This window comes from Sphaerodactylus townsendi, linkage group LG01, assembly GCF_021028975.2.
Source record: "Sphaerodactylus townsendi isolate TG3544 linkage group LG01, MPM_Stown_v2.3, whole genome shotgun sequence".
Lineage (NCBI taxonomy): Eukaryota > Metazoa > Chordata > Lepidosauria > Squamata > Sphaerodactylidae > Sphaerodactylus > Sphaerodactylus townsendi.
The window spans coordinates 61,311,431-61,329,951 of NC_059425.1; the positions used below are offsets into that span (position 1 = coordinate 61,311,431).

Genomic DNA, 18,521 nt, shown 5'->3' on the forward strand with positions numbered 1-18,521 from the left:
TCCCTTGCTGTGGTTATGGCCCCGGTAGAACACTCTAGAAAAAAACTGTGTTCCTAATGAAATGCAAGAAGTCAAAGAACATCTGGTTTTATCTGGTAGCTGGGCTCAAATACTTTTGTCTTTTTATCTGGAATCCAATGCAATTTAAGTTTGTTATTTCTGTTATAGGAGAAGTATTTGACTACTTGGTCGCGCATGGAAGAATGAAAGAGAAAGAAGCACGTGCAAAGTTTAGACAGGTACAGAAGGCTATCAGTGAAAAGATTATTTGAAACTTTGTACTGAAAGTATGATTTATTGCTGAGAACTAAAAGTAGGAGTTAGAATATTCTGAAGAGGAAATACGTTTCATTAGAGAGTGTCATGGAACCCAAAAAATAGGGAGCTGGGGGGGGAGCAAAGGGGGAGCAATGGGTCTACAGCAGGGGTCGGGAACCTTTTTCATTCAAAGAGCCATTTGGCTCGCTCGCCCACCCCCCACTCGCCCACCCTGCCCGCTCGCCCCCACCCGCCCACTCGCCGCTTGCTTGCCCCCCCGCCCGCTCCCCCGCTCGCTTGCTTGCCCGCCCCCCTGTTCGCTTGCTCGCCCCCCCGCTCACTTGCCCACCCACCCACCCACTCACTTGCCCACCCGCCCACTTGCTCACCCGCTCGCCCTCGCTTGCTTGCCCGCCCGCTCGCCCGCCCCCCGCTCGCTTGCCCGTTTGCTCGCCCGCCCACTTGCTTGCCCGCTTACTCGCTTGCCCGCCCGCTCGCTCCCTCGCCCACTCGCTTGCCCTCGCTTGCTTGCCCGCTCGCCCGCCCCCCGCTCGCTTGCCCGTTTGCTCGCCCGCTTACTCGCTCGCTCCCCCGCCCCCCCGCTTGCTCCCCCGCCCACTTGCTCGCCCTCGCTCGCTTGCCCCCACCCCCGCTCCGCTCGCTCACCTGCTTGCCTCGCTGGCTTTAATTTCTGCCTGGCTTGCCTGGGAAGGGGCAGCCACGCCGGGAGCCGCAGGAGAAGCAGCGAAGAGCCGCGGGTTCCCGACCCCTGGTCTACAGTGAAAGGGGGACTCCATGGAAGTTGTCACCCTTAATTCTTAAAAGGCATACTTTGCAAGTTACTCGACATCTTTCAAAATAGAAGTCACCTTTAAAGTGCTGTAAGAATCAAGGGGGATCCCTGAAACCCTTTCATCTGAACTGTCACTGAAAAGATAGCGTTCATAAATTTAATTAAAATCTGGATTACTGATAAAAACTGGTTTACTGATATTCATTATTGGCTTAAATACAATTTATACCAATTTACACCAATACCAACTCTGTTCTGCCATATAAATTTAATTTAGTAATCTCCATTTGGGCTCTTGTTTCTTAGATTTGCTTTCTATAGCTGGCTAAAGACATACATTTAGAAATGAGTGGAATGGTTTGAAAATCAAAGAATTTGGGTAGTGAGATAATTGTTGGTACCCTTAATATGTAAGGAAAAGAAATATGAAGGCTGAAAATTCAAGGTAGATTACTGTATTTTGGATCTTTACCTCTCTTTGATCCATAATAACAAGGACTGTGGTTGAATCTAGTTCCAGGTGAGATTGAAAGGGTCATAGGTGAACTTCCATTTCTGACTAGGGAAAACATCAGTATGCACTCCTTTCAAATCCACTCCAACTCCCTTAGTGATTGGTGCAAGGGTCAGCTATAACCTTCTTTAGGCCCTGGTGACTCCCTGACTATATCAACCCTTGACATTCTTCATAATGATTACCTTTACAGTATATTTGGGTCTTTTAAAGATGCCATTAATATGGTGATTCTTCTTTCTGCTGTTAAGATATAAGCTAATTCTCAGGTTAAACTTATAAAACATAGAAATTGGTATATAAAGCAAAAGGAATGTTTTGAAATCTAAATGTAAACATTTAAACTGAACTAGCAAGTTAGGCATATGGAGAGATAAAATTAGAATAGGTTCCTGCTCTATATTATATTAAGTTTTGTGTGTGTGTGTGTTCTCTTACCAATGTTCATGGTGATATTTCAGATTGTGTCTGCTGTGCAGTACTGCCATCAAAAGTGTATTGTTCATCGTGATCTTAAGGTGTGTTTGCTTTCTTTCATTCAAGATTTAGAACTGTGCCATATTTACTCAAAAGGAAGAAAACCCCATATTTAAAAAAAACCCATCTGTTTTTTTTTACTGGACATGAGAATTCTTCCGTAATGATTTAGATTGCTGGGCTGTAGATAAAGCCCAAGATCGTTGTTCTGTAAATCACAGTATTTTAAAAAACAAAACAAAACACAGAACTTTTAAAGCTTATCTGTCTCATTTTAAATATGTCCACTTTCAGACTTTTTGTGTTTTCCCTCTTAGGCAGAAAATCTTCTTCTTGACGGAGACATGAACATTAAAATTGCTGATTTTGGTTTTAGTAATGAATTTACCATTGGCAATAAACTGGACACTTTTTGTGGAAGCCCTCCATATGCTGCTCCAGAACTCTTTCAAGGAAAGAAATACGATGGCCCAGAAGTAGACGTCTGGAGCCTGGGAGTCATTCTTTACACTCTAGTTAGTGGATCGTTGCCATTTGATGGTCAGAATTTAAAGGTAAAGCTGAATATTGTAATTGTTTAGCTATAATAGGCTTCAAATTTTCTTCCTCATCAATAATTTTTTTCTTTTAAAGGAACTGAGAGAACGGGTGTTACGGGGGAAGTACCGGATACCATTCTATATGTCCACAGACTGTGAAAATCTACTGAAAAAGCTACTTGTGTTGAATCCAATCAAGAGAGGAAGCCTGGAAGTAAGTAATCTAGTCATTATAATCTTTTGAGGGTTACATCAGTAAAATATGTTGAAATACAGATGGAATAGTGTGCTGCTATGTCTCCTTTCTGGTGCCTCTATTCTAAACTTGCTCTTGGGTCCATTTTTTTTAAAAAAATCCCACTTTGAAGGCTCGTTTGCAGAAGAAAAAATGTGCCGTCTACATTGTTGTGTGTGTCAGTGAAATAGGCAGGAAGCTCACCCAGTCCACAAATGCTAGGAAATGGTGACCAATTGTCATGGGTAATGCAGGTACTTAGTCTGCAAGGAAGGAGCTTGCTGGTTCCTACTAAAAATGGATTTGCATTTGGGAAGTCTGTTAACACATGAAACTCATCTGCAAGTCAACCTCCCTGATGTCCAGCTTCTTTTGTATAATATGTTTAGGATTAGGGTGTTCATTTTCTCACGTTAGTACTATTAGACAAACCGAGGATCAATCAATGAAGTCTTTGAGGTTGAAGCAAGGCAAGAAAAGTGAAGATCATTATTCATATAAATGGTTTCGTTATATGCTTGTGTAGACCAAGACATCCAAACATATTTAGATTCCAAATGAAAAACTGGCTACTATTATGTAAACGTTGTACCTGATGATGGTTTAGTTTTAAAAGATACTTCTGTGCAATTGTTTACTGTGGTTTGGCATGAAAGTTGTTGGGCTTTATTTCAGGGACATACTTTGGCCCTTCTAGCACATTTAAGAGCCTGGTCCAGTGGTGGGATTCAGCCGGTTCGCACCACTTCAGCAGAACTGGTTGTTAAAATGGTGCTTGTGAACAACCAGCTGTTAAATTATTTGACTCCCACCACTGGCCTGGTCATAATTGTTTCTAAGTTCTGTATCCCAGAAAGATTTGTCATCAGTGACCTTTCTTTCATCTTCAGAGCTCTGCTTTGGTAGCTGGAGATGGTATTCCACCAAATTAATCTCCCTTAATCACTTTCTGACATAGATAATTTAAACACTAGCTTGGAGATACACCCCTGGTTGCCAGCGACCGCATGCAGACTGATTCTTTGTCAGGTTACTAAAGGGATATGGTTGTGAGTACTTTCTGCTTCACTGATGTGTAGCATACATTGTTATAATCCTCTGTAAAGTTAAATAATTGGGATCAGGAGAGGTCAATTCAAGAATAATGACCTCATAAAATTTTGAAATCAGCAAGTCTGAAGGATGAATAGTGCTTGTATTGAGGGTGGTCTTTGTTGCGTTTTCTACTAGTTTCATAGCCCAAGCAGTAGTGGGTGCATATTTTCACAGCTTGTTTCAGGTTTGGGAGTGGAGGAAGAGAAGAAAGAGACATTCTGGCACTTCAAAATATTGGAGACTTCTCGCATGGTTTCAGTATGTGATGGGAGGAACAGGATTGTGTGTTCCATCCTTCTCCCAGTCTCCACACATTGATTTCAAGTTCTGGGTACTTTTTGTAAGCAAAACATGGAGAGGCAACTCTCCAGACAACCAGGAATCCTCTTCCTCAGTATCCTGCATAGTTTTCTGCCACTCTCCCTAATTAGCAGAAGGAGAATCGTGTATAGCAGTCCTCTGTGTGTGCTATCTTTGCTTAATAATTCTAAATGGTAGCTTTTTGTAGTTCTGAATTGGCTTATCTGGCAACAAAAATTTGATCTTTCAAGTGTGGAGGTATACAGCCATATATGGAGATATACTGTGTTGTGTCACAGAAAGCCTGAGGAATCAGTGCTGCTCCTCAGCTTTACAGCACTTGCCAATAAAGAGCATTTTAAAAAAGTCTTTACAAGACCTGCATCAAGTTTTCAATAGTGTTGGTAATTTATGATTATTGTACTAGCCTTCTTCATATGGTTTGCTGATAATCTGTATTGGTGCAGTTTTAGGAACTTAACTGTATGACTAAATACCCAGTAACACTGTACAGTTCTCTCCAATCCTCAGTCAAGTTGTCGTCTATAGCCTTACAAGAATTAACCGATATTTGGTTCAAAAATGGGTTACATCTAAAACATGGTGTTTGAAGCAGAGTGCATGAATGCAAGGTCACATCTGTACAGGCCCCTTTTAAGGCAAAATCTTATTTTTCAGCAGGAGCTGTTGCACAAAGATGAACTGGTAGTGCTCTGATAAACTTAATTCATATTTTGCTAAGAAACAATAAGGTTACCATGCTTTCTGTACAGAGAGCTTCAGTCATGTAACAGAAAATGAGAATGTTTAATGTAAGACCATGTAACAGTCTACAAGAGAATATCTCAGATGGATTTTGCATGTGTAGCAACTATTTTGAGCATTATTTTCAGTGAAGCCTGAATTCTTCAACTGTACACATTGTTTGACATGGAATTTGTATTACTACTTAAAGTAGAAACATGGGTTTTTTACAATAAAGGTGGCCTGACCTAATTTTTTTATCATTATTTGAGGCCGTATTTATGTTTGCTGTGGTTTTTTCTGCTGCTTTGGTTATCTCTGCTGCTTTGTGCTTCAAAACCAAACTACATTCCTAAAATATAATGTTGACCTTGAAGCAATGGCACTTGCTGCTTATCTACCATGCGTTTGGAAGACAAAATCATCAATAATGCTTCATCTGAAGTTTACCTAATAAAACAGGAGCAAAGTTTTAAAAAATTAAGCTTTTGAACTATTCTTTTGAATTCTGCTATTCTGAACCATTAATATGACTTCCTGGAGATAGACAAGTTGGGCAAAAGCAGAGAAGCAAAATATGCTGACACATTAAGTTATTGAGTTATTTTATTTTTTTACGTGGATGCTCAAGCTGGGAATGCCAGGGCCAGGGCCTTGGACTTATGCCACCCAAAAGGGTGGCAAAGTCCATGCAGCCCTATGCAGGGGTTTCCAGGTGGTTGGGTTTTTTTGTTTTGTAGTCTCAAAACCTCCTTTATTTTTTTTTTTTACATTTATACTCTTTCTGTATGCAGGATCGCTAGGCAGCTACAGCATTAAAAACATCCCATTAAAAAAGCAACATACAAAAGTTAAACCCAACACCCCCACCCCCTAGCAGCATTATAGAAGGTATCCGGGGAGACTAACCAAATGTTTGGGTGAAGAGGAAAGCCTTTGCCAGGTGCCTCTACCCATACAGGGTAGGTGCCCAGCGCATCTTTGAAGGGAGATTATTCCAAAGCCTGGAGGCGGTGCAGTGGCGGAGCCATCCCCGGCTGCCATGGCCTCTGAATTGGGCTGTAAATCAACCTCAACATCAACTGTCTTTATTGGCATAACCGTACAATAACATAAACAGAAAATTCATTCAGACCAAATGGAAGGAAGAAGAAAAGGAAAACAGAAGAAAAAGAGGAGGGAGGGGGAGAAGATATTAATCAATTTTTCCCCTTGGAACGGTGAGTTGTATATAAATCAAGAAATTTGGCTACTGAATCGGTTACATCACTGCTAGTGCTGTCTAATTAAAAGACAATCTTCTGCGAGTTAGAGGCATGTTCTCTTTTGGCTAACAGCAGGTTTTGGAAGCAATTTTGTTCTAGGCACTGTATAAAAGGGGCAGTAGAGTAAGATGTGTACCATGGAGTATACACAATCCCCATTACTTGGGTGGTAAGGAATTTTAGCTAATCTTCCTGTTACAGTTGCTTATAGGAGAGCATTACAGTAGGCCAGCATCATTGTTCTGAAAGGTATTTGGCCCCCCTTCTTCCCGTAGAAGGGATACCTAAGGCAAGAGGTGAGCAGGACCTAGTGGCCTTTTCAATTAGGAATTAATCGTCCTGGTCTGTATCCTACTATACAGTTCTTAAGGGCTGTAAATCTTAAGAACTGTATAGTAGGATACTGACCAGGACCATTAAAGTAGGTCTAAGAGAATCAGTATTTTGTTTACCCAGAACAAGAATATTTTAAAGATTGTCTTTATGCATAGGTCTCGTAAAGGATTTTTTTCTGAAAAATGATAACTACATTTATATCTCTTTAATATTTAGTAGTTTTACTCTTTATAATTTGTGTCATTTAGAACATAGAAGTCAGTTAAGATAAGTAACTTTAAGTAAGAGAGATGGATGAATAGATTTTTTTCATATCCATTTGGAATGCAATCTAGGTTTTGGAAGAAAAACGCTGCTGTTGCATTGAGACATCCTATCAGGCTAAACTTGGCTAGTGAACTTGGCCAGTTGCTGGGCACACCTTATGTGCCTTGCCCTTCCCTGTTCTCTACTATCTTCTTGCGTGAGGCACTGTGAAGGAGTAGTGGTTTAAAACTAACCCTGATTGCTAGGCATATAAATGAATGCATAGCTAAAACGAAGGTAGCATCCTTCTACCTACCATTCTGAACCAGAGCTGAAGGGTTACAGCCCTGGCTTCTTGGGGGAGGGGGCTAACTCCAGTCAAGCCGTGCACTTGCATCTGGTAGATCTCTGATAACTGGTATTGGTTTTAAGCCTGGATTCCTTCATCATACTCTGAGGGGAGAGGAGTGGAGCATGCGAGAACCCAGCAACAAGCCAGGTTCATTCACATTCAAGCTTGATCTTAGGCAGATGTGATATCTGAACATAATTATCTGTGGCCTTTTAGTATATTGGTGGTATTTCTCTTTTTGATACAGAAAGAAAAGTTGAATTGATTTTAAATTGAAAGAATGTATAGCCTAAACAAGCAGTAAGCTATAAAACTGTAGGTTTGGTTTATCTTCTTGGCTAGATGCTTATTTTTGTACTGCTTATGGCTAGCCCCTTGAAACTTCAGTTATGTGTCCTGTGCTTGGATTGAGGCATCGAAGTTCCTTTCATCTATTGAAGTCCCGTGTGAGTTTTCCCACTTACGAGGCTTTGGTCTAGCAGTGAACAAATACTTGAGTGTCATGTTTTATTTTCCAGCAAATAATGAAAGACCGATGGATGAATGTTGGCCATGAAGAAGAAGAATTGAAGCCATATATTGAACCTGAACCAGATTTTAATGACACCAAAAGAATAGGTAAGAATTTTACATGATCATCTTCGTCTTCTAGTTTTTTACTTCTGTCCCCCAAATCTAATTCCTCCCTTTTTACAAGTTTATGATCAGACTCTTGGCTGGAGAGTTTTGCCAATTTATTTCACTAGGTTCAATGGAGTGATTCTCATTTAACTAGTTTTTGTTCTATGGAAGTGATTTTGAAACAATATTTGTAGAGTTGCCAGCCTCCAGGTGACACCTGGAGATCTTTTGCTATTACACTTGATCTTCAGACATACGAAATCAGTTTCCCTGGATAAAATGGCTGCTCTGGAGGGTGGGCTCTATGGCATTATATCTTACTGAGGCCCCACCCTAAGAACATAAGAACTAGCCTGCTGGATCAGACCAGAGTCCATCTAGTCCAGCTCTCTGCTACTCGCAGTGGCCCACCAGGTGCCTTTGGGAGCTCACATGCAGGATGTGAAAGCACATCCCTCCCTGGGCTTCACCTCCAAAACCTCCATGTATTTCCCAACCCACAGCTGGCAACCGTCCCCATTTTGCTTATGGATTCTTCTTCTTGAAAAATCATCTTGATGACCAAATCTGAAGCCAGAAAAGTTTCTCATACCTACTACTTATCTGTGCCCCGCCCAAGTCCAACAAAATCTGTCCCTAAGTTTCAGCAAGTCCAGTTGTGAGGAACAATATAAAATGCTAACAAGGGTTTTGTTTTGTTTTTAAACAAAACTCTTGATGTTTACAACTGAGTTTGGCCATAGCTACTAATAATGGCACATAACATAGTGATAGTGGCGTGAGCCACTCGCATTCATGAGGAGAGGAAATGAAGTTAAGGGTGGGTGAGCGGGGGCAGTAGAACCTGTGGGTGGAAATAAGAGCATATGTCCCCTGTGTGTCCTTGCAGGTCTCAATTTGTTGTGTATATTTCTCTGTGGGAGCATGTGAGAATGGGTTGATACATTTAGGCATGTATGGTTAAGCATAAATCACGCTGTTGTGTTTTTCTTAATAGATATAATGGTTACAATGGGCTTTGCAAGAGATGAAATCCATGATTCTTTAGTAAACCAAAAATATGATGAAGTAATGGCTACTTACCTGCTCCTTGGCAGAAAACCACCTGAGGTAATTTATCATTACTTTTATCTGTTAGCTTTGAAATATTTATTGTCTGATAGGGATTCCTGACATGTAAATGTACTTCACAGGCTGTTGGGAATAGAAGGTTCGGTATCATATATTTTGCTTTCTGTGGATTTATGTGTGGTTTAGCTCAGTACATAAAGTATCTCTCAACCCTTGAAACTAGCTTTCTGCTTGATTCTTTTATTTTTTGAAAATTGAGGAAACTTATCTGCAGGTCAGCATTGTGTTGGGATCTATTAGCAATGCTTTGGAAAAATTATTTCATATTAGTAAACATTTATAGCTATTGTAGTACAACAGAACATTTAAAGCCTATAGTCAAAATTTGCATAGTTTAATACAGATTTCCTGAGTATTTGAATGAACATTCATTGAGGCATAATGGATTTTCTTCATATATTTTGACCAGGTTTAGATTGTACTTTATTTTAAAAGTGAAAATGAAACAATCCTCCAAGAATACATTATTTTTGCCAGATTAATATAATTGTACTTTCTTTGGTTGTTTTAATTACAATACAAGGCCAGTATTGCTTGTCAGGATATAAAGGTAGATTTTATTTTAAAGATTCTGTGGACATTAGCCCTTGTCTTTAGCTGGCAAGAATTTTTATCTGTCTCTTAGCCATTCTTTGTGTGGTTTGAAAACAAAGAGAAACATGCCTTTCCTCACCTCAGGCAAACTGGCATAGATAACCTGTATGTAAAGAAGAGCAATTCGCACAAGTTATTCTGACCAGGTGCTGGTTCACTCTGGCCCATTATGCATAGAACACTTACGTCAGTGCATGGTGGGCTTGCAGAGGGGTCTCCCCGCATTTTTCTGTTTCCCTCAAGGAGCCATTCTCTGCCTGCCTTGAAGCTAAATTGTTGGTCTCAATGGATCTTTACAGCTTTTCTGGTTCTCTTAACTGTGCCCAGCATAGATCTAACCCATAATTGCAGGATGCATTTATATTAATATACTTGTGATAGCAAGTGTATCGCTATTGTAGCCTGCCCAAAAGAAAGAGGCAAAGTTATTCCCTGGACCACACACTACTTAAGAAGGGGACCATGTGTGTTAGATCTCCCTCCCTTCCCCTTTACACACACTCTCTCTCCCCCTACTGCTGCTGCAACCAGGAAAATCATTTTAAAATACAGTCTTGTTTGAAATAACATTGTAGAGAGTCCTCCCGATCATCGGGGTAGCAGAAGCAGAGCAGGGGAAGTGGAAACAAAAAGCGACCCTGCTTGTGTTGTTCCTTTGCAAAAGCCCAAGAGAGAGACTTGTTTTTAAAATAGAAGCTTGTCTGAAAGAGAGTTTTAAAAATGCCTTCCCAATCATTGGAGAGTGCAGAAGCTGAGAGGGGGAGATAGGGTGGAGCCAGAAAGAGACCCTGCCTGTTTTGTTTTTATTGATATATCAATACAAGCATTTAGAGAGGCGGAGGGGGAAGCATGCAAAGCAGTGTGAGGGAGAGGGGTTGAAACTAGGAGGGCTGGCTGTGGGCAGAGGCACGCGGTCTGGGACAAAGCTGTGTTCACTGGCAACTGTGCCTGCTCTGGCTGCGAAGCAAAATTAAATTTGTATTAGAAGTGGTCTTGCCTGCCATGGGGAGAATAGAAAGTGAAAGTGGGGCTTGAGGAAATACTGTACAACAAATGTTACGGCAGTGCACATTTGCCCTCATTGCACAGCAGATGCCTTGTGCGTAATCATTCTCTGGGATTTTTTCATATCTATACCAGAGCTTAACCAGTGTAGCCTGTGACAGTTGGCTCCCAACATAACTCTGTTCATCAAACTAGTAGAGTAGCACATTTCTTTCCATTCCTGCCATTTGTTTCCTCAAAACTCAACCCACAACTTTCCCACTGATAGGAGAAAAGATACAGGAACTTCTCATATTGTTTCCCTACTGAGTAGGGAAGCAGAAATCAGCAAGAAAAGACAGGGTTAACTAGTCCTTCACAGTACACCCCCCCCCCCAAAAAAAAAACCCCTGTGTCTTTGTTTTTGATTACAGACTTCAAGGGTGTATTTTAAATTGTATATAATCTCTGAAAAACTGCCTAGAGTGAAATTCTGCCTTACAGTAACTGCAGAGCCCTGTCTAGGTCCAAGAATATAACTAACATGTTAGTAAATACTATTTTGAAATTTAATCCTATATGTTGTTAGAGATTGTTAGAATTACACCTAAAATTATCTTGAAAAGAGATCTAAATAATGATTGCTTAGAAGGGTTTTTTTAAGGGGAAAAGGTTATGTTTAACTGTCTAAATACTGTTGCTTATTCTTGTAGTTTGAAGGAAGTGAGTCTCTGTCCAGTAGTAACCTGAGTCAAAGATCTCGACCAAGCAGCGATCTCAACAACAGTTCTATGCATTCTCCTGCTCAGCTAAAAGTCCAGAGGAGTATATCGGCCAATCAGAAACAACGACGGTTCAGTGAACATGGTGGGGATGGCATTCAAACAAGTAAAGTAGTAAAATGCAATTTAAAATTGTGTGCTGTGTTTTCTGGACTTGGCAGCTCAATTTCTCTGTGCATTAGTTGTGTGCCTCCTCATATCTCATCATGATGCTTTTCTCATGTGAGCATTTCATGGTAAATATAGTTTGGGTTATTCAGCAAATGTGTGAATTTTGTTAGCATTTCTTTTGGTATTTATAGCTATTTTAACTATCTGTATAATTAAAGCGGTGTGCTCTGTTGTCATTGTTCTGAATATAAAACCTGGACTAGCATATCAGCAGTGCAATAATTTTTAAAGGGAAGTTGATTGGATTATTAGGCTTGTGTTGCCTTCAGAGAGCAATTATCCATATGACTGATCAAAATCACAAGCCAATGCTCGCAGCCCAGAAGGTTGGATCTCCTCTTTACCAGAGGCGGAGCTACCAGAGGGCGGGGTCTTGCTTAGTTGTCAAGCTCTGGAAAGATCAGGGTAGTCTGGGCTATCCAGGTCAGGGCTTCATTCAGCATCCACAGAAGTAATCTAGAAACAAAAATATTCTACACATGGAAGATGAGAGGGGAAAGAGAGTAAAACTTTAAAAATCAGTTAAGAAACTTTTCTGTTATAAATTTTGCAGCCTTTTAGAAAACCAGTTGGGGTGAAAAATACCTGGAGATTTTGGGGGTGGAGCTTGGGGAGGGGAGGGACCTCAGCAGGATATAACACTGTAACATCCACCCTCCAAATTGTCATTTTCTCCACTGGTCTTGGTTGTCTGGAGATCAGTTGAAATAGCAGGAATTCTCCAGGTGCCACCTGGAAGTTGGCAGTCCTAGAGACAGCATTGTATAATGATTGGAATGTCAGACTAGGATCTGGGAGACCCTGGTTCAAATCCTATGTCTGCAATGGGAGCTCGCTGTGTGACTTTGGGCCAATCATTCATTTGCCACATAACTTACCTCTCAGGGTTTTAGTGATGCAAAAATGGAGGAAAGGAGAACAAAATAAGCCATTTTGGGGTTCCTACTGGGGAAAACAGCAGAGTATAAATAAATTTAATAATTAAATAAAAGTAAATGCCAGGCATATCAAAGATAAATCTGGGATGTACAGGATATTCTGGAATTCTGAGATGGTAATAATTCTAGATTGACATTTTCATGAGAAAATGTTTGGTTGGAATTGTTGTACTGCAAACCCACAAATGGAACAGTAGCCTTGAAAGGCAAAGTAGACGTGCAATTGAACCACTCAGAGCTTGTGTATATTTTAAATGAATGTGGAACACATCACAAGCTAATACACCTTGTATAAAATTATGCGGTCAAGATACTACTGGCTAAATTGTTTTCAGATAACTTCTTGATATTGTGCATGATATTGTATAAAAGGGCATCAGGATTTAATTTGTATTTGTTGTTTTGCATATTATTTTTAGTATACATGGGAATAATTTTCAGGTCAACTGATGCAAAAAATATTCACGCATTGACTTTACCTCTGTTTAACAGTTGGCCCAGCAATTCCTCCTGCTGTCTCGTACTCAAAAAGGGGTCAGGCAAATAGTGTGGAGAGTGAACACAAAGAGGAATGGGATAAAGATGTAACACGTAAACTTAGCAGCACTACAGTTGGGTCCAAAGGAGAGATGACAGCAAGCCCACTGGTGGGTCCCGAAAGAAAAAAATCGACTCCGGTTCCAAGTGTAAGTGAGATTTTTGTTCCATGGTGGAGTAAAATCTTCTCTGTAGAGTAATAACAAATATTACAGTTAATATTCTTGAGTAAAGCGCTTGATTTTTAAAAAATTTATAATATTTGTACCCCAGCTCATACAGAGGTTTAAAACAATAGAATTATCATGAATAAAATATTACAATGAAAACAGCAATAAAAATTGCATCAAAATAGCCTTCCCACTCCCAGACCATCAGCTGTAGAGGGGGTTTCCAGGGGCTGACCAAATGCCTGGCCATGCACCTAAACCCATAAAGAGTAGGCATATGGCAAATCTCTGAGGGAAAACTATTCCAGAACCTGGGGGCAATCACAGAGAAATCCCCTCTGGGTGCCCCAACTCCCGCACCTCGCAGGGAGGAGGTACTACCAAGAGTGCTTCTCTCTGTGATCTCAGTGCCTGGGCAGGTACATATGGACGCAGGTGCTCTCTCAGGCAGGCAGGACCCAAACCGTTTATTTTTTTTATTATTATTAATTGGGTTTATAAACCGCCCTCCCCCGAAGGGCTCAGGGCGGTGAACAAAATAGATAGAGCACAGCATTGAATTAGATACAATAAATATGGATTAAAACAGCTCTAATAAAATAAACCCTACCCTATTTAAAATGCAGCATCAATTAACTCGAGATGGCGCCTGTTATCAGTTCCCACAAAACCCCAAAAGGGGAGGTGTGGCAGGGTCCCCATGATGTCGTAAAAGGGGAGAGGAAAAAGGAGGGCCCCTTATCAACGGCTGGTCTCCCCAAAGGCCTGGTGGAACAGCTCAGTCTTGCAGGCCCTGCGGAACTCAGCAAGATCCCGCTGGGCCTGGACAGCTGATGGAAGAGCGTTCCACCAGGCAGGGGCCACAGCTGTAAAGGCTCTGGCCCGGGTGGAGGCCAGCCGTATCATCGAGGGGCTAGGGATCACCAGTAAATTGGCCTCTGCCGAACGCAGAGGCCTACTTGGGACATTTAGTTTAGGTCGCTTAATTTTGTTATAAACCTGACCTGTAACCAGACACCTAAAATCAGTGGGGCTGGCAAATAGGCTGTTGTGGTCTATGAATTCCATTTAATTCTGAACCCTTACATCTCTCAACTGAACAGTGTTGGAAAAGAAGGCAGTGTGTATGGTTCCAACAACCCTTGCCTCTAGTCTGGCTTGTTGGATCCTGAGTTTTGCAGAATCTTCTGCAGTCCTTGGAATAAGAACTGTCTCACAAGTGGATTTTTAAAAACTTTTTGAGATGAAAATATCTAGTTTTTATTGCTTCTTTTGGATCTAAAAGCAGTCTTAGCTCATGTAGTAGTCTGGCAAATGAAAAAAGGTACCCTGATCCAATAGATAGTCCCATGGTTGTAGTGGTTATAGAGCAGCATGGGCTAAGCATTATCCTGCATGAAACAAGCAGTACAAGCCCTCCTACAGCACTGCTTAAGTGCTGCTTACTACGTATGGATTTATATCATGTTGCTATCTCTGTAAATACCAAAGAACTTTAGTGTGCCTCATTGGATGAATTGTTTCTGCTGTCTGTTCCAGCCTATAAAAATTGCAGATATATAAGCAGGCAAAGGTTGTCCTTCCATGCACTGTAGCTTTACCCATGCTGTTGGTCAGCTTGCAATGCCAGTAATGCACCGTTCGTTACGATTAGCGACAGGCAGGAGCATGTTCCTTATATTCTAGGCATTGCAATAGGTGGTGCACCAATCTTAGAGATCTGTAAGCAGCATCCCATCCACAGTAATATTATTATGTGCTGTCGAAGGTTTTTGTGGCCAGGATCAAGTGGGTGCTGAGGATGTCCCAGGTGGTGTGACCTTGGTCTCATAGTTTTTGCTCCTAATGTTTTGTCTGCATCTGCGGCTGGCATCTTAGATATTAGGAAGAAGAAGAAGAAGAAGAGTTTGGATTTATATCCCCCCTTTCTCTCCTGTAGGAGACTCAAAGGGGTTTACAATCTCCTTGCCCTTCCCCCCTCACAACAAACAATTCCTGTAGCAGGTGTGGGTAGGAGCTGAAGAGAAACTCAGAAGCTGTGGATTTCTTAGCAGCCGAGGTGCCAACCCAGCTGACGTGTGTTGGAGTGTATAGGCTAACCTGAATTCCCCAGATAAGCCTCCACAGCTCAGGCAGCAGAGCGGAGAATCAAACCCAGTTCCTCCAGATTAGATACACAAGCTCTTAACCTCCTACGCCACTGCTGCTCCTAAAACGTTAAGGAGGCAAAATGTTAAGCAAAAAGTACCAGACCATGGCCACCCAGCCGAAAAACTCACAACAGCCAATATTATTATGGCTAGTGAATTTTGGACCTTTTGTAGTCCTATTATCAAGCCTAGGCCTTCCACTTTATAGGCTCTAAAATGAGCCTATAAAAATGAACCCCTTTAGCTACACAACTAGCGTTTTGAAGAGTGCCATTGTTAGCTATACTCTAAATATTTGGGATATAAATTATTAAATGATTAAGCCGTAAGGATTCATCTATCATTTATAGATTACTATAAAAATTTAAATGGTACGGTCAGTGATGAACAGGGAAGTATATTGTTGAGAGAAAAGAAATGAGGAGATGTGCATGGTCAGTCTCCTTCCCTGTATCTGAGCCTGTTTCTAATTAATATTTAAACAATACAATTTTTAATCATTTAAGTGGTTATTTTAAAAAAATGAAATAATGTCTCTACTAAATATGTACATGCTGAAGCACTGGCTTATTACACACAGGAACAGTTTAGTATGTGAATGTCAGACAATTCAAATCATTGTTCTGTTCTTTGAGGAAAGATGATCCAAAGAAGTTGGGAAGGTAATTGCAGTAACTGTTTGCCACAGGCCAGAAGAATTTGCATATATTTCCCTTCAGGGCTGTATTTATTGTGTCTGCCATTTTGGATGGGAAAGTGCCTAGTAATGGAAGCTTGTTCTGTTTAAATAAAACAGAAGTCTTTGATTCTGTAGAAGACATGAGTACTCTCCTTTTCTGTACATATTATGAATAAGTTCCAGTGTCAGTAGAGAGTCCCTTGATTCTCAAGGTGAGGGGAGGGGGAGATGGGACAGACGAGGTGAGAAGGAAGGTTCATGTACTTAGACAAGCAGCTTGTCTATATGTATGGAGGGCAAGCATGAATACTCATGAATTCTCTCCATGGTTACTATGTAATGTGTGATGTGTCTCTGTATGTAGGCAGTTTATACAATCCTTCTCTCTCCACGCCCCCTTTATGAGAGTCGTGTAGATAGTGTAGATAGCACTTTTGGGAGGTAGGGATTATAAAAGTTCTCAGGTTTGGAGACTTCCCCATTAATCTTCTACTGAGTGTATGAAGCAGGTCAGTCCCTTCTGGCTAAGACTACAGTTCATGTGGCCACATTTTTTCTGAGGAGGAAACTGATCTGCTTATATGCATGATCATAATTTTTCCAGTGTAGCCCTCAGCCTTCCAAATTCCTGCTGTGTGACATTTGACTCCCTCATTCTTGACAAACTGGAACCTGTTAAGATATTCATTGCCTTTAATTGATTTCTTGATTTAGTGCTGACATATGTTCGCTGCTGCTCTTTTCTTGATGCTGACTACTAACTGCTTTTTATTTCTGTTTTTATTGGTGTTACTACATTGTTATTTTATTGCTTTTAATGATTGATGATATAATGTGTGTGGCAGTTGGGAAGGAATATTCTTTTGTGTTTTATATTTTTAAAACATTGCTTACAGTTTTCTTTGTGTGCTCTTATAATTTTTTTAAAAAGCAGAGTGTAAGTCCATAAATATAGTTCATGCATACATTTTTTCTATAGATGGATAGTGCTGGAATACGGGAGAGAGATCTGCATTCTTGTTTTGTTTGTAGATATTTTGGAATTTTGTAATATATCTGGTCATTGACTGTAAATAAAGTCTTCTTCTTCTTCATACATTTTTTCATCTTCTTTTCTTCCTCATTTTCAAGTGTGCTTGGTGTGAGTGCTTTTTTCAGTCTTACTTTGTATCTTGAATTTAATTACATGTAAATTCCTTTTCTCTCTAGAATAACATGTTTGCTGGGACTAGCATGACACGGAGAAACACCTATGTCTGTGAAAGGTCTACGGATCGCTATTCTGCCATACAGAATGGAAAAGATAACAGGTATTGAAACTGAGCCTCCCAGAATTTATGAATTTGCGTTGAATGTTATGGATTGTAAACGTTTTAGTGTATTTGTTTGAGACACTGTTTAAGAGATAATAGTGGCAGCCTTAAATCATATGGACTACAAATAACATACTTTTAAAATGGATAGACTTTGATATCCCATTTCACGGTTTCACTGCTTTGATTGGAGAGAAAAATTAAAATACCTTCCATTGTACAAGTTTAGGAGCAAATGTCTGCGTAACAACCATCCAGTCTCCACTGAATTTTTGAAAGCGGTTCCGGATTTCTGTTTTCTCAACTTCACTTTCTCTTTTCTCGAATCCATGAGAATGATTATCAGTGTTTTAAGTTTTTTCCACATGCTTTTTTTTTTTTGCGGGGGGGTGGGGGTAGGATGCTCTGAAATCTAAAAGTACATGTCCAGACTTTGAGCAGAGCCCATAAGAAGCTATTAGGCCACATTGTTATAATAGTAGAAGCTGACTGTAAAATTTTTCAAGATTTTGTCCAGGGATTACAAGTTTGTATGAAAACATTTTGTTGCAAAGAAACAATACTGTGTTTGAAGTTGTTGCATGCAAATACTTAGTCAAAGCATCTCGAAATCTCAAGGTGTTTCTTTTTATTCCTTCCTTCTGATAATAAAAGCCTAACGGAAATGTCTGCAAGCAGCACCTCTTCTGCTGGCTCTGCTGTCACTTGTGCAATATCCACACGACCTCGACACCAGAAGTCCATGTCTGCCTCTGGACATCCAATAAAAGTTACATTGCCAACTATCAAAGATGGCAGTGAAACTTACCGGCCAAGGTATTGTTCAATGCATTACATTGATCTTTTGTATGGTTAGATGTTATGCAAACATAGATATACTTTTGTAAGTGACACAGCGTGCCACATTGCTGTGTACTGATGAGCTGCATAATATTTCAGTGTGGCATCAGGGGCTCTGAACAAACTCCATAAATGTGTTCGGCCAGAAAGCCTTGTATTCTACTCAGGGCAAAAACCGGGACAGGAGTGACTGGGAGACTGCCCAAGAAACAACGTGGCTAAAGGAACATGGGATAACCAAACACAGACGAAGCTTCATATAAGGTCTGAGCATTGTCAGCAAGAAGAAAGTGGTCAGACAAAGAGGCTTCAGAAGAATGGGGACCAGGGAGCCAAGAGAGCACAGGGCTTCTCGGGGTAGATTGACCCAAAGTTGGTACCTTTTAACCAATTCAAAGAAAAGGTATTTTCACAGTCATGCCTGCTGCTGTCCCTGTACTCTGCAACTTGGCAATTT

The 18,521-nt window shown here is 40.6% G+C and overlaps 1 protein-coding gene across 6 annotated transcripts in view; it reads left to right on the forward strand.

Annotated features, from left to right (window-relative positions):
- MARK1 (microtubule affinity regulating kinase 1) overlaps positions 1-18,521 on the forward strand; it is an 80,811-nt gene that overhangs the window by 53,291 nt on the left and 8,999 nt on the right. For 3 of the 6 annotated variants that reach the window (XM_048498470.1, XM_048498309.1, XM_048498731.1), the window contains 10 exons: positions 169-239; positions 2,027-2,083; positions 2,360-2,596; positions 2,676-2,795; positions 7,673-7,772; positions 8,773-8,885; positions 11,198-11,372; positions 12,868-13,061; positions 17,121-17,221; positions 17,879-18,040. In XM_048498470.1, coding sequence (XP_048354427.1) covers positions 169-239; positions 2,027-2,083; positions 2,360-2,596; positions 2,676-2,795; positions 7,673-7,772; positions 8,773-8,885; positions 11,198-11,372; positions 12,868-13,061; positions 17,121-17,221; positions 17,879-18,040 — 1,330 coding nt within the window. The remainder of the gene's footprint in view (positions 1-168; positions 240-2,026; positions 2,084-2,359; positions 2,597-2,675; positions 2,796-7,672; positions 7,773-8,772; positions 8,886-11,197; positions 11,373-12,867; positions 13,062-17,120; positions 17,222-17,878; positions 18,041-18,521) is intronic. The other 3 variants (XM_048498644.1, XM_048498385.1, XM_048498557.1) reach the window with 2 other exon arrangements.